General features: G+C 53.9%; 1 protein-coding gene across 1 annotated transcript in view; it reads right to left on the bottom strand.

Moving 5' to 3' along the window:
• Window positions 1–2,911: 2,911 nt before the first annotated feature.
• Window positions 2,912–13,386, bottom strand: part of KLF13 (Kruppel like factor 13) — a 52,297-nt gene continuing 41,822 nt past the window's right edge. Inside the window, exon 2 of the mRNA XM_032342259.1 lies at window positions 2,912–6,163. Coding sequence (XP_032198150.1) covers window positions 5,874–6,163 — 290 coding nt within the window. The 3' untranslated portion in view covers window positions 2,912–5,873. The remainder of the gene's footprint in view (window positions 6,164–13,386) is intronic.

Genomic DNA, 13,386 nt, shown 5'->3' with positions numbered 1-13,386 from the left:
AAATTTACAATTTAGTCATTTTTTTTCTTTTTGCATAGGACATCATTACAATATAGAATCTATGCCATACAAAATACATACAAAGTTTTATCCGAGCAAGCCAAGGCCAGATTGGGAACTGTACAACTGTAATACTTCACTGTAGTGATCCAGGAAGGATGAAACGTGGCCTTCGGAAGCATGGTGTGGTGCTGGTTAAAAAGAAAAAAAAAAGTTCCTACAGAAAAGGAAAATGTGTGCTCCATGGAAATGGTCTTGGACCCTTGGATTCTGCCTTGGGATTTTGGCAAACGGTTCCAGAGAGGCTCCATCAATGGCTTTGGATGAGGAAGGGGTCATTTGTGTGGGTCTGGGGGTAGCCGACTCATGTGCCCGACACACCCACACAAGGTACTCCCGGTTATGTGGGGACACAGCAAGCCCCCCTCCCCACAATGCATAGCTCCTGGTGATGCCACGGAGCCCTCGGGTTCCTCGGCACCAAGCACGCGATTCTCCAGGGGGAGATGAGAGGGAGCCCACCCGCCCCACCCCACTCCACACTGGCACCCTAACCCGGGAATGGCCGCCACACCACTCCCCAAGTGGCATTTGAGCCCAGCTGGGAAGTGGTCCTTGTCACCCCACACACAGGGCGGGCTGGGGAGGGATCCTGCCGGTACACCCAGCCCTTGTGCTCCTGGTCAGGGCGGGGATCGGTCAACCTCTGGCCAGACTGTGGTTGTCTCGCCGGCATTCAGCTCACGTACTTGGGTTTCTACATGAGCATGTACAGCATCCTGCCAACATGTCACTAGGAAAATGCCCCTGAGCCCTGGGAGAAAGCTGCTCTTGTGGTCCACTCACCTCCCATCCTGATCATCTTTAAATAAAAGTAGTAAGGTTTTAAAGCTGCATGAGAAGGGGAGAGGCTGGGCAGAGCCAGCCAGCGGCCGCACTGCAAGTCCAACATTGCTACAGGGGGTCGGAAGAAACCAAGTAGGGCCCCTCCACCCTCATGGATCTGGGGCCACGGCTCCCACCAAACCTAATCTTCACACCAGTGAGTGGCAGGGCAGGCGGTGGGGGAAGGGCCTCGCCCTAAATGACGTTCAGGCGTTTATCAGTAGTAAGCTGGATTGCACATCCAAATTCTGGTACAAAATTCTCTGGAATGTGTCTTGGACAAACCTTTGAAACTGAGCCTCAGAATGAGGAGTGTCAGTCACAAGAGCTGGCTCTTCCCTGGGCAAGCCTGCATTCGGCAAGTGGCCAACATCCTCGATTCTACCTTTGGAAAACATGGTCACCAGAATCACATATGGAATCTTTGGGTAGCAAAATATGCAGGTGACCAACAAAGCATCTCTTACTGTTTTCGATGCAACCGCTACATCAGACCCTTTAAACCTTCCAGCACTGTTTTTGACTGAATGACTTTTTAAAAATGGGTTAAAAAGAAAAAAAAAAAATCAGTGCTATCTGTCCGAAGTCAAAATAATCAGGTAGTCTTGTGAACAGCCCATACCAGGAGTCAAATGACAAGGGGATGCTATTGCTCAGATCCCGCTTGCTTGTTAGGTGGCACTCCTGCTAGCTGAGACCACTGATCACGTCCCTGGGGAGTGCTGTGACCCTGTGCTTAGCACCTGCTTCTGGCAAGAAAGGAGGCTGCGTCTTCTGAAGACTCTGGGCTGGGCAGCAGACAGCTCACCTGGAGACGCCAGCTCGGCCACACTTCACTTGGGACCACAGGAAGCCACCAGCCCTCCCTTCATGTCCCAACAGGTGGGCTGGGGGGGCCACCTGTGGCCTGGCTGTCCCTACCTCCGAGTCCCTACCCACTGGTCTGAGCTGTGACCCAGGGTACAGTGAGATCTGGGGACCCCAGTGCCCCTGATGTTTGCACCTGGAGGCTGCACTGTGGCAAATCCTGCACCTGCCTGGTCGCATGGCCTCGGAATACAGGGTGGGCGGTGTCCTGCACCTCCAGAGCCAGAAGTGGGGGTGTGGTGGGATGCAGGTAGGGTCCCTCCAGGACTACATTCCCATCAAGGGCATCGCTGCCTGTTCCTACATAGCACCCTGTAGAAGAGGACCCTGAGGCCCTTTGTGGAAACGGCTGTGTTCACCTGTTCCTTTCCGGATGGCTGTAGGATTCCATGGGCATGTGGGGAGGGGACAACTGGCTCCCTCACATGGCTGATGCAAAGAGGGGCTTTCTTATTTGGGATGTGATCTAAACACCAGCCCCCTGATGGTTGAGTCCTGGGTCACTTTTAGGACTTTTTGGAGGAAATCCTCCCTGTGTTCAGGCAACCTTCATTTTGAGATCTCTGCCCCCTTGGCCTGTGAGAACAAGTCTGCTACAAAATAAAGGTTTCAGTTTTCACTATTCTGTCTAGGAGTCCTATGGGCTCTTCAATCACACTGAAGCCAGTAAGCATGGCCATAAACCAGAAAAATGAAAGACCCTGAAATAGACCCAGGCTGGGAAGACATTCTACATCTTAGAAGAAAATGCAGGCTGTATCAGGAGGGCCCGCTCCATTAACTACTTCCAGTGGGGGGCCCTGGGGAGTCGCTTTCCAAGGCCCACCACCCCCTTCCACGAGCACTCATTTCATGATGATGAGATGCCGGTGAGAGCCCATTTAAACCTTGCCTGAGGTTCATGGATCTTTCCCCCACCCTTCAAGTGAGATGAATTCTAGCCCCAGATGAGTTAGGATGGTCCAACCGGAGCTCCAGGCCAAGTGCCCAGGGATGCCAGGTGGGAATTCCCTCCAGGTGCCCTAAGTCAGCTGAGCAGTGTCCCATCTCTCCGGCCAGGCCCACAGCGGAAGGACCGCACCCTGCCATTAGACCAGAACCACTTTGGGAATGAAGACACACTCGTTTGCCAAAAATAGCCAATGCCTGCATATTTCTGTTTTAAGGCAATGTTACCCTTCCATCTATCTGATGGAACAGCCCTGGGTCATTTAGAGGAAAAATTAAATTAAGTGCTCTCTTTGGAAAACAGCAAACACCCGCTTTCCCTCCCCCACCCCCCACCCGCCTCTAAAACAAACCAGCTCTTCTTTTATTCCAAGATGACTGGGTTTAGAGTCCTTACTCCCCTTCCTATGTGCAGACAGATGTGGGGTTAGAAACCCTCCTTCTGAGATGCCAGTGGGCAGATCACAAGGAAACTCCTGGCTCCTCAAGGGGACAGCACTGCGTGGCCTCCCAGAGACACACGGCTCCCTCTCCCTGCCTTTCGGGGACCCGTGGACGGTGAGCACACCAAAGGACTTTGGAATAAAATTCCTGAACCTGGAATGTGAGTTCCTGAGACATGAAATGTATTCAGTGTGGCTTTCTATGCCTCACACAGAAACGACTTTGGGAGGAGCCTCCAAGGGCCTTCTGGGCCTCACTTTGGAACTGGGCACCAAGACCTCTCACCCTCAGCACTCAGGGCGCTCTTCTGTCCAGGTCTCTATAGGATCTTCCACTCTCTCCCCCAGATCAAATGCAAGCATGGCTGTCATGCAGCCCAAAGGGGGCACCGTGGCCAGGGCCAGCAGCTCTGCACCTGACACCCCCAGCCCCGCTTGGCTTCCACCCACACCAAGAACGCTGCCGCCCAGCTTGGTACACCTAACACGCCACTCAGAGGCTACCACCATGCCACTGGCCGAGCCCAGATGACTCACAACAGAATTTGCAAGGGGTACCCAAGTATTGCAGAAAGCAGACTGTACTCTTGTGCTCACCATGGGCAGAGGGTACCAGCCTAAAGCCGGGGCCAAGGGCTGTGAGCACCAGCCATGCCTGGGTCCCTGGGGCTTCTCTGTGCTGCAGCCCACGCCATGAAAAGGTGGGGACAGAAGCAGGACGGCCACAACCAAGGCACTCTGGGCCCAGGAAGCCCATCTCTAGCCCTCTGAGGTCCCGAGGGTCATTCCTCCTCACCAAAATGAGCAGAGGTCTCTGCAAGATACCCCAGATCCACCCCAAACCCACACCCCCCACCCCAACACACACACATACGCACACACTGTCCTGGGGCTTGTATTTACACGCCCCAACTCTCAAGAGGAAGGGAAGGGAGGTGCCTGCGCAGCAGCACTGAGGTGTAACCTCCAAACGTGGCTGAGCAGCAGCACGCTGGAGCCCAGCCCAACTGCCATGCCAGTGCTCAAAGCCCGGCCCAGCCCAGGCGGGGGCTCCCGGAGATACCGCTTGGCTCTCTGCTCTTCCTCTCCCTGCAGGAGAACGCCGGCGACAGAGCCCCCAAGCCCCAATGCCCCCACGAGCAGGTGTGGGCTGGATCCTCCCGGGCAGGAGGGGACAAATGGGAGGGAAAGGGAGAAAGAAGTCCAGGGGGTGCAAAGCTCATGGAGAAGCTGGAGGTTTGCTAATTCCAAGCTGGGAACACGGTGGGTCTGAGCAAAGTATTTCCCACAACTTTCTGTCTGGCGTTCCCCAGGGAGGAAACAGAATGCACATTCTCCGACAGCATTTCCCTTAACATCTGCTTTACCACTCCCGAAAAGTTCCAAGTCACAATGTTCCGGTCTCTTGCTACAGAACTGTCTCTGTGAAGCACCGAGCGCTGCCACGTGCACGGCCACATACACTGGGCCTCTGGCCAGGTGGCCCAACGACCTTCCCCACGGTTGCAAACAAAGGTGTCTTGAGACCAGGGCCATCCAGGAGAACGCAAGAACTAGAGGCACGGAAGACACTTTCAGACGTCTCTGAAGACCAGGATTCCCAGGCTTTGTTTTCCAGTCAGAGGACGTGGCTGAGTGAGAGGTCTCCATGTGCCTTCTGCAGGACACAGACGACCAGGTGTCCCTCCACAGGGCACATACCTCAGGCAGGCCAAGGGCTGGGCAAACGTGGCCCCGGGCCCCATCACATCGGACTTCAGATGGTGCACTGGACTGACCAGCCGAGACTTGCATCTCTACTCTCAGTGCTCTGAGAGGCCCCAAAATAGGCTCCTGGAGGCAGGGGGAGGGAGATAGGCAGGGCCTCCCCCGCACAAGGCAGGCATTTCTGTGGTCTCCCCAGGTGGAGTGCTTCTTTTGCCCGGTACAGCTTAAGGCATCCCTCTGAATCATCTATGTCCTGAGCCCGGCCGGGCTGCTGGGGCAGAAGCTGGCAGCTGGGAGGCCCCCTGCTTGGGAATCTGGCCTGGAAGCAAATGTCAGTGACCGTGTCCGCTCAGAAGTGACTGATCAACTGACCCACAGGCTGGATGCTGAGCCCCACCTGCACTGCTCCATCTCCTTTGTCCCCAGTGTGTTCCCGAACCTAACAGAAAACTCCAGAGTGCAAATCTATGTACAGAGTAAGGCGGCAGGAAGGGGGTGTCCTCACTGACCTCGTGGAACATGTCCATCCCTGAGAAAGGGGGGGGAGGGGTTCAACACCACTGAATCTCACCTTTGTGGGTATGTCTATTGTGCAATTTGTGGATGGTGTTTTTTGAAAATTTTTTGTTTTTTTACAAATTTACTTTTGACACCTGAGGTGAAGAAATTGTGTTGTTGTTACTGACTTCATAAAGTTCTCTCTTCTTTCTTATTACAAAAGGAAAGACACGGCATCAGGAGAGGAAGGGCGAGCATCTGCTCATGGCTGTAGTGGGGGCGGAGTGTCCTCGGCCAGCCCTGGGGCGGGGCGCCCGCGGAGGGGTTGGCGACCCCGTGGAGGGGCGGGGCACCCGCGGAGGGGTGGGGTGGGGCCCCGGGGAGGGGCAGGGCGGGGCACGGGGTGGGGGTGTGGGGTGGCCGGGTAGCCGACGGAGGGGTGGGCGGAGCCCCGGGGAGGGGTGGGCGGGGCGCCGCAGAGGGGCGGCCGGGGCTGTGCTGCTGGGGGCGGGGCAGCGGCCTGGCTCAGGGCGAGCTGGCCGGGCTGATGGTGGGGCTACTGGCGTCCGAACGGCTGTAGTCGCTGAGGGAGCCGGTCCGCGAGCCCCCGCTGCGCCGCTGCAGCATGCCCGGGTGGAAGTTGGCGTGGCGGCGCGCGTGCTTCGTCAGGTGGTCACTGCGCATGAAGCGCTTCTCGCAGATGGGGCAGCTGAACTTCTTCTCGCCGGTGTGTGTGCGGTAGTGCCGGGCCAGCTCATCGGAGCGCGCAAACTTCTTGTTGCAGTCCTGCCAGCTGCAGGCAAAGGGCCTCTCACCTGTGGGCGACAGGGCAGAGCGTCAGCCCCAGCTCCTGACCCTGCCCTCCACGACAGCCCCTTCCTTTCTCCCCACCCCTAGCTGTCTTCCCACCCTCTGCGACAAACCCATCAGGGCAAAGGTGTGCCTTGCCAGTGCCCTCCAGCTGGTACCCAAGGCAGACAGCAGACCTCTCCCAGGATGAAAATGGCAGCATCTCAGGTAATGTGGCTGCAGAGCCCACGGCCCCTGGGGAGCTCAGGCCCATCTTCAGAATCAAAGACTGGTTGGTAACCAGGAGTAAAGGGTCTAGGGGCAGGAAGAGCTTTCAGGCCTGCACAGTCCAGCTGCCCCCACACTGGCCCTGGGGGAGTCACACTTCAGAGCCCCACACCTCTCACGGCCAAGAGACAATTCCCAGACCCGAGTGCCCTACCCCCATCCTGACCTCCGCTCAGTTTCCTCATCTATAACATGAGGAGCCCAGACCAGGTAATTTTCTTCTCTTGTTGCGCCTTCTCTTATAGAAGTTCCAACAGGGCCAACAGGCAACAGCCAGCAGAGCAGGAGAGTACAACTAGGCTTTTGCAGACCCAAGCCCAGAGACAGATAAGGGTGGCTACTCAGAACACTCCATGAGAGGGAGGTAACAAATATGTAGGCTATGATCAGAACCACTCCCTTCCCTCCTATTCCTTGCTCAGAGCAAGGAACAGTTGAGCATTTACCCAGGCAAACTCTGAACCACAAGAAAAATGACATCAACTGCTCAGAGAGAGCCAGCAGAAGCTCCTGGCACCCCAGAATACAGCCCTTATGGCACCTGGGTGGCCACACAGCCACCTTTCCAACCGTTTACTTTCCCCTCCCTCCCCTACTCTGGCTCTAAAGCTAACAGCCAGTCCTTATAGCTGGCCCACCTGTGCCTGGAGGAGGAAATCCACACCACCCACCCCAAATGAGGCCATCAACCTTAAATATAAACAAACACCCAGGGATAGCCAGATGGCCAAGGAAAATCAGCAGCATGAAAGGGAAAAATCCGAGAGCAACAAAACAAAGCTTACTCCAGGGGAAAAAGAGTGAAGCCAGAAGACAGAAGAGAATGTCAACCTAAAAATTCTAATTAGTATTCAAAGAGCAATTTCAGACAAAATTCATGCATCAAGCAAACGTGATACCATCAAATGGAAGTTCAGAGAATAAAAAAATGTGTTTAAAAACGGAGAGCATTGTTGCCCAAACAAAAATTCCACAGAAAAGCTGGAAATAAACTCAAGGAAATATCACAGAAAAACAGAACAACATCAAAAACCTCTAGAACATGTGAATGTTGCTGTGTTTTCTGTCTCCTAGTAATGCTAAAGCTAAGAGCTATGTGTGGTTGTATATGTTCTTATTGACTTTATGTGGGTTTTTTGGAGAGGGAAAGGGTGTGTGTTGGGGCGAGGGATTCAAAGTCAAGTAGGAGAGTAAACCATGATCATTTCCTAAACCTATCTAACAGTTTACAAATGATAGTTCAGAGTTACAGGGACTCAATCCTGGGGAGTGCAATATTTAACTAATTTCTGTTAAAGAAAAAAAAAAAAAAACAGGGAAAAAAGGGAGGAGAGCAAAGTACCAAAGAAACAAGAACACCATATCTGTCAGGATCAAGTAAGACTAGCTACCACAAATGTGGGCAGGCTAGTGAGTAAAGGCTCCCGCCATGAGAAATTCTGCAATGTCAGAACACTGAATAAAAAGAGACCACAAAATTCATTAGAAAGAGGTGAGAAACAAATGCCAAGTTATCTGGAAGGGAATAAGGCTGGGACACACACTAGACTTCTCATAAATCACACTGGATTCTAGATGACAAAGAGAGCGGGTCTTCATGTTTACCTCCAGCAAAAATAAGAAAAAAACAAAAACAAAAACAAACCTGAGAAGCCAGAGAGATGAGCGAGAAATGAAGGGGTGTTCAGGAGAGTGAGGTAGAGACCTGGGGACCACTGAGGCAGGATTCATGGGGGGTAGTTCCAAGAAGAAAGTGAGTTCCATGCATCAGAGAGTATGATCAAGAGGCTGAATATACTTCAGGACACAGTGAGGGTACGTATTATTCTTTATTTAAAACAAAAAAGAGAGGCAATTAGAAACTCCAGGAAAAACAGAAGACATGCAAGAAAACTGGGGTCTAAACTGGAAGCAAACTAAAATGCTGCAAGACTCTGAGCAATCAGGGAAGAGCTCTGAGCCAAACAGTGGTCTAGGGGCTTTTTGTATGTTAAACTATTTATCTTTCACAACAACCCCATGAGGCAACAGGAGGGAATGAAATCCCTGTACAGGCCCTGGCATATGGAAGTAATCTTTTCATAGTCATGGTCATGTGAACCCTAGCATCAGTTAGTTGTCAGTGTGTAGAATCAATGTTATAGACAAAGTCCACGCAACTGACTCGGCCCCAGGAGAAAATGATTTATAAGAAAGGTAGGAACACACACATGAACAGTCAAAGGAAATGTCTAAATGAGGTTAAAGTTATAAGGATAATCAATAAAAAAATTAATAACATATCCATCAATTCAGGAAGAGGTGATGGGAAGGGTAGGAATGAGGTAAATCCTTAAATTTCATGGCAGGAAGATCATACCTACATCTAAATCTAAATCTGAAATATCAAAGAACAGTAAAAAAAAAAAAATTCACATATGTTTATTTATATCAGTAACCACCAAGACAACTAAAATCAGAGCAGTGTTGGTCACTGGGGAGTGAAGCTGCACTGGGAACAGGATTTTTGTTGTTGTTGTTGTAAGCTCTTCTGTGTTACATGTCTTCTTAGAACTGAATATATTGTTAGTTGGTTCTGGGGGGAAAAACCTCGTCACAAAAATATCCGAGAAATGCTGCATGCTAAGTCCACTTTAGGAACTTCACAATGCACGCTGGTCATTAAATGTTTGGAAAGGTCCAGCATTAAATACAATGGTTTCATTTCTGGGTCGCTGGGTGCTGAGTTCAAGAGCTCGGTGTGCCAGGTGTGAGGTTTAGACCCATCCTCACAGTTTGCTGAGTGTGGCCTCAGATAAGCGTCTCTATGGAGGAGTCAAGAGTGCCTTCCCTCTAAGAAGTCCAAGTCCTAACCCTTGGAACAAGGAATCCTCGAATCCCTTTTCTTATTTGCAAAAAGGGTCTTTGTGCATATAATTAAGGTGAAGATTTTGAAATGAGATCACAAGTGACCTTAGAAAAACACAGACGAGAAGGCCAAGAGAGGACGGAAGAACGACCGGAGCACGCACCCGCCAGCCCAGGGCCAGCAAGCACCGTAGGGCGCCCCGGAAGCCAGGAGAGACACGTGAGATGGATTTCCCCTCCCTGCTGCCAGCAGAGCCTTCAGAAGGTGGGCAGGGGAGTGAGCTGCCAACACCTTGATCTTAAATTCTGCCCTCTAAAACACTGAGAAAGTGCATTCCTGTTGTCTCAAGCCACCCAGTTTACAGTGATCTGTTTCCAGTAATCTGTTCTGTCAGGCTACTTAATTTAAGGTAATCGCCCAGGAGACGAATAAACGACTCCTTCCTCCCAGTGGGGTACACGTGGTGATTCCTCGAGGTCACACACAACCAGGTCGTGGCACCGTGCCTGGCACGGGCCAAATGCTTACCTTTGAAAAGTTAAGCTGTTAGTTTTGCTCTTATCCATTATTTTTGTCACCTGTGTCTTCTCAAATTGAGGCCTGTGGTGGGAGCAGGGGAGGACCAACCCAAATTCAGACTCCCCTTTGCTTTCTAAGAAGCCCTGGGGCCTCACTGGGGGTTTGTCCTTTTCAGGGTCCTTAATGCTTACAGCTCTGGGAGGCACGTGAGGCAGGCATAGTCAGAGATGGCTCCAGTGATGTCAGGGCCGCAGAGAACTGCAGCATCCGGTGGCATGGGATGTGGTACCAGCCGGCCTGGCGCGGCAGTGGCAGAAGGGAGGGAAAGCCCAACACCACCCCTAGGCCAGCACGCGGCTCTTGGTCTGTCTAGGCGTCAGCAGCTCGGCACTTTTACTGAACACACACCCAGTGTCTGGCCCTGGGGACAGGGTCCTGATGCAGACAGGGTCCTCGATATTCCATCCTTCATGCCTCTGTCAGTCCACTCCAGGAGGGCCGATGGCAACAAAGTGGCCCACCAACAGATGAAGCAGACGCCTGCAGACACCTGGAAGTTATGATTCATGCTGGTAAGGAGCGGCACCAGGGTCTGGCTGGGCTGGGGACACTCAGGCAGCACCCAGGGGCCTAATGAGGAACAGCCAGTAAAATCGAGAACAGGTGGGGTTAAGGCAGCCTGGACGGGGGACAGAGTCACCCACGACAGTGTTTCTCATACTTGTGGAGAGGGACCCAAAGAGAGTCTGTTCATATGGGCTATATATGTTGGTATTTACCATATTAGAAATTAAAACAAAAAAATTCAAACTCAAGCACACATTCCAGTAGCTGACAGAGGGATGATGTCATCACTCATCATTTAGCTTTTGGAATATTCCATTATATTCTTTTGAGAGAATAAAGGATAAATGATGTTATTATTTTGAAAATAGTTTTCCTAGAAGGGTCTCAGGTACCTACAGGTGTCCCTAGGCCTCCCTCTGAAAACTGCTCTGCTTGGGATTGGCCCCAAGGTGGTGCGACCAGACTGGAGTGGGGACTCAGCAGGTCTGGGTCCTACAGGGTGTGTCGGGACTAAGTGGATCCTAGCTTCCCTCCTGCTGGGCTCAAATTCTGCATCTGCTTCCTCTTGGGCACATGACAGGGAGACAGCAGGAGAACCACAGGGCCATCACACGGAGAGTGCGCAGTCTAGCTCAGAAGTGACATGGGCCCTCTTGGAACAGGAAACCTAACCGAGGATTCCAGATCCTTGAAGGGAGCTCAGCCCTCCTGCAGCACCCTGCCTGAAGCCTAATCCTGGCATCGCTCACTTAAGACCCCCTGCCCTCACTTTCCCAAGGGGGCCAGGATTGGGGCTGTGGGACTGAACGGTGAGAGGGCCTTGGGAGGGGGAAGCAGAGTGAGAGGAAGTGGGTAGAGGTCAGGTTTTGTGGGGTACAGGGTACACAGGGAGGGAGGGAAGCTAGGGGAAGGCTGGAGTCACTGTGGGGGGCTGGGGAAGGGGCCAGGCCATGCTCAGGGTGGAGGGAGGGGCCTGAGGCTGCCAGGCTGCAAGGCCAGGGGATAAATGGTCTGTACTGAGCGGGGTGCTACTGGTGTGTAGTAAGGGGGGGGGGCAGCTGGGCAGCAGGGGCGCCAGGGCCAAGGGCTCGTGGGGCACAGGGCGGGGGTTACATAAATGTTCCCTGGCGCTGCAGTGAGGCTGTGAGAGCGATTGCCTCATCTTATCAGGGAACACTGCGTCCCACATGCTCCTCTTGCCCAAGCCACAGGCCTGGCCTGGGACAGCTTGTTCCTCCCGGAAGCCGCAAGAGGCCAGACTGGGAGCACAGGGGCTTTCCTCCTTCGAGCCCCCGACTGGGCACTGAGCCCTGGGCCCTCCCCTCGCCCCCTGCTCGGCAGCCTGCAGGTGCAGCTTAGGGAGTGTGCACCATCCAGCCCCTGCCCGGGGTGCAGGCTCCGGCCACAGGGAGACTCCCTCTGGCTCTCACCCCTGTCCAAAGGGCATGCTCCCAATTAACTCAATTGCTCCAACCAGTCTGGGCCAGACTGCCAGCTCCTACAGGTGAGTGGGTCCCTCCTGGCTCCAAGAATGCCTGCACAAGGCAGTTCTTTTCTATCTGTGGGCCTCTTGGGGGCAGTCCTGGGGGTCCTTTAGCATTGGCTCCCAGTGCCACTCACAGAGCTGGGGCCAGAATCATGTCTGTGGACTAAAGCCTTTCCTGCCTGTGGCCAGTAAGTGCCCTCGACTATTGGCCCCCTTGACCTCCTGCTGGCTCGTCTCAGCTCAGGCCAGCTCGACCAGCCAGGGCTCTGGGAAGCCGAGCTGAGCTCCTCTTTGTGGAAGTGAGAAGGGATAGGGTACATCTCTGAACAGAGGGCCCCAGAGAGAAGACCCATCGATGTAACGGCAGTGCCTCAGGTCCCATGAGCAGACCTCAGCGAACAGAAGGAATCCACATGGGTGTGTGTCTGGGCAGTGACAATGAGGGGCAGAGCTGGTCAGAGTCCGAGGCAAGCACAGGGAGAGTCTGCCCCCCGCCCCAGACACGCAGCTTCTCCAGGGCCCCCAGGCCCCAGCACCCAGGTCCTGGCTAGTCACTGCCAGCAAGTGGGCTGTCCCCTTTCAACAGCTAGCTCTGAACTGCGGCCACTGGCATGGGGCCACTTCCAGCTCCCCACCTTGACACTGCCATGTTTTCCCCTCCGGGGAATCCCTCCTGCTCACCCTCCCACCCTGGGGCAGCTTGGCAGTCGGCCAATCGCTGGAGCCAACCAAGGGCCAGCCTCCAAGGAAACCCGGGCTCACAGGCAGCCTCAGGGTCAGCAGAAAGGCCTGTCCCCTGTGGTGGAAAGCAGACTCTCCTCTCCTTAAGGAGGCCACTGGCTACTCAACTGATCACTGACAATGCCCACGGTTTATAGACCCACGTGGGGCTGACAGGAGGATGCCCTGTCTCGCAGAACACCCCTGTTGGAAGCCCCTCCCCACTACGGTCGGTGCAAGGGAGGGAGGTGAGGCCCAGCAGGAGGGAGAGCTGCCACTCAGTGGGGACCCCTCTTGCCCTGGGACTCTGCCCAGAGCTAGAGAGGTGCTTTCCACATGGAAGCAGCCCCTGCAGTGGTCAGGCCCCACCACACCCCTGCACCCCCCTCCCCAATTTGCTGACAGCTGCAGAGGCTGTCATCTTGCCTGTTTCTTCTCACAGTTACTGGAAGACTGAAGTGGGAGCACATACATGCTCATACGAGTGACACTGTTATCACCAGTTGCAGGGGGGTTGCTCCTGGGCTCCCCAGCCCCTTGAGGGGGGCTCTCATGAGCAAGCCACCAGCAAATGACCATGGTGGCAACCACTGGTTGCACATGCAAGCTCCACACCCGTGAGCATTCCTCTTTGCTGGAACTGCCCCCACCCCAGGGCACTCTGGTCTCCTGCGGCTGTAAGAGCTGCACCAGTGCTACCGATCCCTCGCTCCTGACACTGTGGCACGAGCCAGGCCGTGTGGAGGAGGGACAGGAGACTGCTGCACAGCCTGGGGGGCACAGTGGGAACAAAACCTGCCTTTCTACAACAGATGCAAGTG

This window comes from Mustela erminea, chromosome 5 (genome assembly GCF_009829155.1).
Source record: "Mustela erminea isolate mMusErm1 chromosome 5, mMusErm1.Pri, whole genome shotgun sequence".
Taxonomy (NCBI): Eukaryota; Metazoa; Chordata; class Mammalia; order Carnivora; family Mustelidae; genus Mustela; species Mustela erminea.
The sequence above is the reverse complement of the archived record's forward strand: the minus strand, read 5'-3'. Positions and strand labels throughout refer to the sequence as shown.